Genomic DNA, 8,890 nt, shown 5'->3' on the forward strand with positions numbered 1-8,890 from the left:
TATAAGTGCAATTATATTTGCTAATGCTATTCTGTGCTAAGGAAATATCCCATTATTTTGCAACTCATACGACAAGTAACTTAAGTAACTTAGATATTGTCTCACTAATATTAAAACATATGTCGACTTATTCGAGACTTACTCATTTCAATCCTAGACTTCGTGTACATCGTTTAATACTAATTGTATAATAATGCAACGCATATTACTGTTATATTTAAGTCGCATTTACCATGAACACGTTACAACGTTAAAATATACGTAGCCTGTGCATGTACTAATTCTTACTTATTTATGGAGTTTAGCTATAGTGTTAGTTACTCATTATAAGATATTTACTTCCCATGATGATCAGTAGCCATCGTCGTAACGCATGTCCAGGCATATATGAATTTCAAACACACCTAACGCATTTTTTTTGTGACATTGGGCGTATGGATAAGTGTAACTTACAAGTGGTCAACAATAAGAAGCACAGTTTAACAAATAACTTCCTTCTACATCTTGCCATGAAAACTTACTCTATGACCAACGCGCTGCCCAGCGACCTATTAGCGAATGAAGTTCTTCTTTAGTCTGTAAAGGAAAATACAATTTGATGTAATTACTACACATTTTATTAAAACTATTTATCGTAAAGAAAAGAATTTTGCGCACTGACGATTCTTAAATAGATCTTGATTGATGATCATCTTTTACATACCTTAGCACATTATTCACCAGAACCAGAGATACATTAGAATATATATTTCTTGCGTTTTTCTTTTAGAATTATTAGTATCAATAAAAACAAGAATACGCAGGAAATTATGAGTAATAAAAGTATCAAAATTATAGTTTTGTAATAATATTGAGATTACCTTTAAGAAAAATAGGTGATGGAAAATAATATATCTTGTTCTGAAAAATTATCCTAAATCATCTTCTTTCGTAAGTAGCTCGCTGTGCATTTAATGGAAATACATTTTGGTACTATGGATGACTTTTAGTAAGCTGGGGCTTGAAAGTCACCCATACCTCGTTGTTGTTGTTGACCAAACGGCGGTTCTTGGTAAGCAGCATCAGTGGCATCAGGATAACTTGTGTATCCTGTACCACCGACAGGATCCGCCTCGTAACTTGGAGCGAATGCCGCGTCAGTACCTTGTTTAAATCTTTGAAACGCGAACCAAGCACAAGCGGCCTGTAATAACAGAATACAATTCTGAGGAAAATTCAGAGAACACAATCGTTTATTTATTTAAATCAAAGAAAACTAAAAATAGATGTTAACAACTAAGTAAAATTTGTCGCATGAACTTTATCTAACATACCCAGGTAAAGATGGAAAAGAACGAGAATGCAATAGCCGATTGTACATTATTCACTCCATATCCATCCTTTGGTCTTGCAGAATTATTCCATGCATTTGTCAAGTAACAGAATCCCACAAAATAAAGGAAAGACCATAAACCCGAGAAACTGTAATTATGATATTATTATATTAATATATGACATATTAAGTTGTGTATTAAGATATGTCAAAAGATTTTTCATTAACAATTTATGACATGATTAAGATCACATAAATTTTACGTCTAGTAGACTATAAAAATGTATACAACTTACCCTAAATCTATGAGAACAAAATGTTTTCTAGTCTTGACGGACGACATTTGTTCGAACAGGTATTCACCCGCGAGGAATCCGATACTGGCCAAAAATGCCAGTACTCCGATACCAATCCCGTAGTTGCACGCATTGTTGTCTTCATTGTAAAGACAAACTTCTTTCCCATCGTCTTTCACAAGATAGCCCTTGCTGCTTATACATCCAAACACGATTATTGCAAATAGCTAGAAGCATGATAAAAATTCTTCTGTAAAACGATAAAATGAAGAATGAAGAATAATAGAAACTCAGAAAATATATTGTATAAAATATAAAATATTTATACATAAAAATTAAGACTGTTTTCCTTTTAGAAGATCGAGTCATTCTATTTTTGTTATTCATTGAATGCCAAGAAGGATAGATAATGTATCAATTGTGTCTCCTAAAAGGAAAGTAGCTTAAAATACTTTAGCAAAAGCAATGCAAAATAAAAGGTTATATATTTAATATTCTTCAATTATTTTTATATTTTATTGTAATATATTTGATAAAATATATAAATAATAATTAAGTAGAAAAAAATATATTGCTGTATGTCTTGGCTGAAAAAAAATTCTTGAGTTTGAAATCAATAAAAATCTATTAAAAAATTCAATTTAACATAAACATGCTAGTCCAAAATCTTCAATATTTTTTCAAATATGATTCCAATCTTAAAATATCTCGAATCTTGAGCTGACATGCTCTGGCTGGTGCCTTGCATATTCAACCACTGCTTCCCTATATTTATAATATGGGAAAAATAAGCATTTTTGAAAAGAAAAAGAGAAAAACAGAGAGAACGACGAATGAGATGAAATTCATTAGTTAATAACGTTGTCAAGAAGACCACGGGGAGAGGTCTGCGATCCGAGCTTTTGCTCGAGATATATCCGTAAGGAAGATCAAAGAAATGATTCGCTCCGTCGAATCGAGGAGCAATGAATCTCAATTACACATCGAACACCATGAAGATCCATGATGCACGGGTGCGTACTGTTGGAATTCGCGAAAAATCAATAGAATCCCATCGTGGTAGTGGTAGTGGGGGAGGAGCCGAGGCTCTCTTTTAAAATCAATGACCATCCGCGTCGAGGGATCTCGCTCATTTCGCCCTCCCCCCTCTCTCGCTCTCTCTCTCTTTTTACGCACGTATTGTCGTCGTCGTGATCACGCTCTTGAATCGACCTTGAAATGATCCTACTTTCAGGAGGCTGCGACGACTTACCAGGCATAACGCTCTCAGAATGACCTGCGGCCGCTGGACGAACGCGATCGGATCGAAAGGGGCCCCGGCCTTTCCACCGCCGTACGCTCCACCGTCCATCTTAGTGCGACTGAAGCGGAGATTTCAAAGCTCACGCAGCGACCGAGCGCATGCGCATGCGTTCGCCGCTTCGACGGCGATCCCGGGGGTGTGTACGCGGATCCGACGCCGTGCCGTTCCGAAATCCCTCATAGCCATAATCTTCGAACGAACCCTCTCGCGATTTACTCTATATACCTCTGTCGACTTTCACCGTGGTCGGCGACTGTCGCGATTTGTCCTCAGGCTCTCTTCGATTTTCATTGCGATTTGCTCTTATATATATTTGCGCGGACTCTTTGACTTATCTATCCTTCATTATAATTTACTCCTAAAAGGGATGATACACCGAAGTGGAAAGGATTTACTTATTTCCACTTTCGACTCTGTCTTGAGAAAAGGACAAGAATTTATTAAATCCAATTATGCTTAAATTTTGAGTTTATATAAATAACTGATGTCTGTTTCAATAATCAATATGTTCAGCAGAGGAAGCTTTGCAACTTGTAAAATTTTTTGATATGACTTTATTTAGATTCAGTGAGGAACTCTAAGGGCAAAACTAATCATATAAAAGAACTTCATAACAGCTGCAAAGCTGCTTTCTTTGCTGAACGCAGTCAAAATGTTCAAGATTAATCTCGGTTCAATTGATTCTTCATTTTTTTCTAATTCTTAGAATTAGAAAAAGATGAAAAATAGGTTGAACTGAGATTAAAGATTATCTATATTAATGGAAATGGACATGATTGAAATTTTTCTGGGATTTTAGGTAGGTACTATGAATGGTACGTTAATTAAAATGAATCCTTATTCTGAAACATCTTATTAATAATATGTATTTATGGCACATGTTTATAAAGTATATAAAAAATTTGTTTGTACGACTTATGAACTTACGATAATAAAAGAATTATACATATATCAGTATATAATCTATGCATTTTAACACTATAAATCTTTTATCTCCAAAGTCTATTTAATAATATGAATGTTGCAACGCAGAATCCGCCGAATGAAATGCTATATAATATGTAAGAATATTTTTGGTTGTTTCTAGGCTGAAAGAAAGAAATTTAGCTTAGGCATTTTTGAAAAGGGATGAAAAAGTCAGATAAAATATCATTAAATAATAATAAAGTTAAATTAGATTGATTGAGTAATATAATTAAGTAAAAAGCGTCAAATACGATCGAGAATGTGGATTTTGGTGCTTAATAATATTTCTCTATGTTAATTTTAAATTTATCTTCCAATTATATAAATTGTTTGATTAATGTTAGATTTGAAACGCAATCATAAATTGAAACTGAAATAATACACAATTGATCATCAATTTAATAATAATACTAATAATATTTAATAATAATAAGCGCGCAGTTGATATAACTGAAAGATGCATTTAAAATTTACACAAAAATATTATTAGGTATCAAACTAGACCACTGTGTATAACACAATTAAACAGTTTCAGTATTGATCATATTATGTATCTCGTTATTAATTTATTCATTAAAGTTTGTTAATTTCTTGATAATAGATGTTTAATTATAAACTCCTTAATTTAAAGAAATATATATGTATAATATATTTTTTGATATGTACCATCATTATTATAGCTTCCAATTCTTTCAATTTCAATTCAGCGTCGCTGACTTCTTTAAGAGTAGCCTCAGCGGACATACACAGAATTTGAGAAGCACTCAAAGCTTTATCTGCCTCAACAAAGAAGTTGATTCTTTCTTTTTTCAGCTTCATTTTGCAATACTTTACAAAGTCTTGGATTATACTGAGCTGTCTCTCACCTACTTGTAGTATCTCTACTTTATCAAATATCCTGTAAAAATAACAAGATTTTTCAATTTCAATGTTATATATAAAAATATATTTTAATAACGATTTGATACCTATAATGAGGTTTTGGCTTTACATCGTATCGTTTTTTCTTAGAAATACATAGAGCGTTGGCTATATTTTCTGCATGATCTGCATCCGCACCTATAAGTAATTCCTTATTATCATCATTTTTTTATATACATGTTTATACATATATTTATACACATTATAAAAAATAAAGCGAAAAACAATGATAATATTGCTTCGTAACACAAAAGATATGTAATTTAAATAAAAATTTCTAATAAATCTATATTTAAAGTTAGAAGTAATTAGGTTTTATAGATTTTTTATTATAAAAGAAAAAGAATGAATTCTTCAAATTTTTTCATTGATTGCTAAAAGTTTCAAATTTTTGGGAAAGTATATTCTAAAACAATTATAATCCAATATTAAACAATAAAGTATTTTTTAAGACTGTAAATCATAACAATTAGGAAATGAAAGTCTTAAACGGTTTTAATACTTAAATAATTCAGTGTGAAATTTTACATACATATCCAATCCTGTAAATTGCATGTCGAATTAAATTATAATTTACATGGAATTTACACTAGAACCTCTAAATTTTAACCTAATAATATACTTTTACAAATTTTTAACAGAAATTATACACAATGTATTAATTGCAATAATTCAAATCTTCGTAAATAGAAGATGCTAATATCAAATATATTATTAGAATAAACGTATTACCAAGTTGTACAAAATCCTCCTTGGTCAACCTGTGCAACGCGTTAGTTGATATATTTCTCCTTTTACACTCCTTTATTAAATTCTGTGCCCCCACGCCGCGCAATAATATTTCAGTCTGCTTGGTAAATTCTAAAAGATCTACATTTGTGTCCATCTTTTTCCGAAAAGTGGAACAATTCAAAAGAAGCACTTCGAAATTTTTTTACATCTACTGTGCGTTTGTATACAAACATTAGACGGATTAGAGAAGTGTTCTATTATATCGACAACTTAGTGAATATCTGTTTTATCGATAGAGAGTCGGTAATACAGATCCCTGCAAAGCGTGGCTAACAAATATACAGTACAGCCTTTGATAAAAATTATTATTATTTATTATTTTTATATCTATTAATGTTAAAGGAATTCTAAAACCGTATTATTGACTAAACCATATAATTCTTGTATAACAATTACTTTTTTCTTCTTTACAGATTTAAAAATTTTTTCCATGATTGAAGCGAGCTATTGTGGAGCATATAAAAGTATTTTGTATGTATTTTGGATTTCTAAAACCGAAATTAACAATCAATCTTAATATTATTATTTGAATACAAAATATAAAAAATTTTCAATCTTTCGATTTTATAAATAATCTTTCGATTTTATAAATTTAAATTATATTCGTTCCTTGTAGAAATTTATTAATAATATATACTAGTATTAGCCGGTTAATCACTTATTTTGAATATTAAAATTTTTATTATTAGTACTTTTAATATTGAAAATATAAATGAGATTATATTATATTTATTAACATTAAGTAATATATTGATCCCAGTATTAGTATTATTAAAGTATTTTTAAATTTCTGAGGGATGTATTCCATTGAAATACAAAATACACTTGCATTACAAATACTATTAAATAAAAGTATTTCAAATACACATCCAAGCCCTTTGATTATTTCTTTACAGATTCCTATAAATGCACAGGTCGTGAAACTTTCAGGTCAGCTGCAAACGTCATCTACCATCCTGTAGTATAAAACATATACTATAGCCAAAAAGCTAAATATACGTCCTGATGACAATTCTCACACCGTTCTCCCGTTCTTTTTCCCGGAGGGATGACAACCTTGATATTTGGCGTCGGCGTGGGATTATTTTCCATTCTTACTTTGTGGGTGCTGGTCGCGCTAATATTCCTGATATCGTTGCGCATCGAAAAAAAGATCGGCTGGGTCTGTATAATCGCGATACTACTCGTGAGCGCATTCACGTATATCTTGCTCAAAGTGCCGCGCGCGTCAGAGAGGTCTGCTCCCACGAACAATAAGGTACGATCGGAGAAATTTTATTGGGAGGAATTGTGAGAGGAATTACGGTTAAATATTCGCTGTACTCTCTGTAAACATTCCAACCGACTCATTCATTCAATCAGGTTACGATGAACGCACTCAATTAAATCTCGATTAGTTCGTTCGAATAATATACCTATTTTCTGTAAGTGTCTTCTTAGCCTGAATAAAATTATCAATTTTTTGTTTAAAAAATTGATCGGAAAGAACCAATAATAAAATCAGAAATCTTGCTGGGAGCAACTGTCGAAATAGTCATCATTTAAATTAATCGGAATTTGGAGTGTCTGTCTAAATTATTTCATTATCAGTTATGAATACAAATTGCTTTCATTAATTAATATACATTACAAAAGTTGTTATCTAAAAGTTACCTACTTTACAAAAATCGTTTCGGAAATTTTCGTTCTGGAATTTTTTAAATTACTTCTAGACTTTATTTTAGAGATTAATTGTTGCAATTTAATTTATCTTATCAGATGTAAATAAAGTAGTTATTGAGATAAAAATAGCGTAACATTGAATAAGATTATTTATATCTTAAAAAAATTATATAATTGATTATAAGTATTTATATATCTAAATAGATTTTTGTTTTTTAGGTATACGATCGACTTTTCGTCTGGCGTATAATAATTTTGATTGTGTGTTTTATCTCGTCCATAATTTCCATTGTGGGATATATCAAATTCGGATTGGTGGGAGGCGTTAGACCAGTTAGAATAACCACCTGGGTTCTTTCTTTTGCGAATATCTTCAGTATACTTTAAATTAATAATGTAAGGATGATGTTATTACCATGGTAAAAATGAAACTTATATGTAGTGATAGTGTTTCTAAAAGTTAAATATTGCATTGTTATATGACTATTGTAACAATTTTCTTTTTAGGTACTCTTGCTCGCCCAACAAGCATGAAGACGTTCAATATGCAAGATTTAATTTATAAATGTAAAATTCATCTTGCATAAACGTAGTAATCATCGATCATTCATCTGTACTATATCATCAAATCACATTAAAAAGAAAAAAGAAGAACAATGTTGTGCAGTATAAGAAATTGCATACCATCTGTGGTGAGACGTATTTCATTATTTCGTCAGAATAATAAGCGGTACGAGATAAATAATAACAGCGAATTTGTGAATAAGGTGATGAACGGCACTGTGCCAGTTATAGTCAATTTTCACGCAGATTGGTGCGATCCTTGTAAAATATTGACACCTAAGTTAATAGAACTTATAGAGCCTATGGATAAGTTAGATCTAGCTATAGTTGATGTAGAAGAAAATCCTGAATTGGTACACGTCTTCGAGGTGAAAGCTGTACCTGCAGTGATAGCGATTTCGAATGGCTTAATCGTAGACAAATTTATCGGTTTAGTCAACAACGAGATGATAGAGAATTTAATACAAAAATTAACGAATGAAGGACCAATAATTACGGAAAGTAACGATACCAAGTCCTAGTGTCATGGCAGTATAGTAAATTATATATAATACACACTTTATGCTTCCATTTCTCTCTATCAACTAAATATATTTTCATATTTGTAGAGAGAACATAACATTTCAAGCTATTTCGTCCAAAAATTACGGCCTTTTTTATCTTATTATGCTTAGATAAGCACTATGTGAGTAAAAATTTTATATATATATGTTGTGTGAAATGGCAATATATAGATCACTTAATGTATACATATTAATATTCATAAATCTGTTGATGTTCAAATTATATATATTATATTGAAATATTTATACTTCTATTTAGATATTCTATAATATAGAGCTCATTTAACAACCTATATTCTTGAATCGACCAAAAAGATGTTAGACATTTTCCTTAAAATATTCAAAAGAAGCAAAAGAAAGATTTCTATATCATAGAAAATATTATAGAATCTATTGCAAAATCTGTAAACACTTATATGAAACACTTGTGATATATATATATATATATATACACACATACACATACATACCACATATACATACATATATATATATATATATATATATATAT

General features: G+C 30.7%; 3 protein-coding genes across 3 annotated transcripts; 2 read left to right on the top strand and 1 right to left on the bottom strand.

Annotated features, from left to right (window-relative positions):
* Window positions 1–6: 6 nt before the first annotated feature.
* LOC108688474 (synaptogyrin-2) lies at window positions 7–5,719 on the bottom strand. Its single transcript, XM_018194745.1, has 8 exons — window positions 5,531–5,719; window positions 4,846–4,936; window positions 4,544–4,775; window positions 2,783–2,959; window positions 1,609–1,835; window positions 1,314–1,461; window positions 861–1,183; window positions 7–576 (listed from the first exon to the last, which is right to left on the bottom strand). Exons 1-7 carry the CDS (start codon window positions 5,682–5,684, stop codon window positions 986–988), a joined length of 1,227 nt encoding a protein of 408 aa, XP_018050234.1. The 5' UTR covers window positions 5,685–5,719; the 3' UTR covers window positions 7–576; window positions 861–985.
* An 887-nt stretch (window positions 5,720–6,606) lies between these two features.
* On the top strand, window positions 6,607–7,839 carry LOC108688448 (transmembrane protein 218-like). The gene is made up of 3 exons (XM_018194712.1): window positions 6,607–6,848; window positions 7,472–7,648; window positions 7,760–7,839. The coding sequence occupies exons 1-2, from the start codon at window positions 6,639–6,641 to the stop codon at window positions 7,637–7,639; spliced, it is 378 nt and encodes a 125-aa protein (XP_018050201.1). The 5' UTR covers window positions 6,607–6,638; the 3' UTR covers window positions 7,640–7,648; window positions 7,760–7,839.
* Window positions 7,840–7,892: 53 nt separating this feature from the next.
* On the top strand, window positions 7,893–8,463 carry LOC108688447 (thioredoxin, mitochondrial). Its single transcript, XM_018194711.1, has one exon. The coding sequence runs from the start codon at window positions 7,909–7,911 to the stop codon at window positions 8,335–8,337; it is 429 nt and encodes a 142-aa protein (XP_018050200.1). The 5' UTR covers window positions 7,893–7,908; the 3' UTR covers window positions 8,338–8,463.
* The last annotated feature ends 427 nt before the right edge of the window (window positions 8,464–8,890 follow it).

Source organism: Atta colombica, unplaced genomic scaffold (assembly GCF_001594045.1).
Source record: "Atta colombica isolate Treedump-2 unplaced genomic scaffold, Acol1.0 scaffold233, whole genome shotgun sequence".
NCBI classification, from domain to species: domain Eukaryota; kingdom Metazoa; phylum Arthropoda; class Insecta; order Hymenoptera; family Formicidae; genus Atta; species Atta colombica.

Coding starts and splice junctions, on each gene's coding strand:
- LOC108688474 (XM_018194745.1), bottom strand. CDS start 5,684: ATGGACACAAATGTAGATCTTTTAGAATTTACCAAGCAGACTGAAATA. Junction 4,776..4,845: donor AAGCCAAAACCTCATTATAG/GTATCAAATCGT, acceptor TTATTTTTACAG/GATATTTGATAAAGTAGAGA. Junction 1,462..1,608: donor TTTGTTCTCATAGATTTAGG/GTAAGTTGTATA, acceptor TCATAATTACAG/TTTCTCGGGTTTATGGTCTT.
- LOC108688448 (XM_018194712.1), top strand. CDS start 6,639: ATGACAACCTTGATATTTGGCGTCGGCGTGGGATTATTTTCCATTCTT. Junction 6,849..7,471: donor CTGCTCCCACGAACAATAAG/GTACGATCGGAG, acceptor TTTGTTTTTTAG/GTATACGATCGACTTTTCGT.
- LOC108688447 (XM_018194711.1), top strand. CDS start 7,909: ATGTTGTGCAGTATAAGAAATTGCATACCATCTGTGGTGAGACGTATT.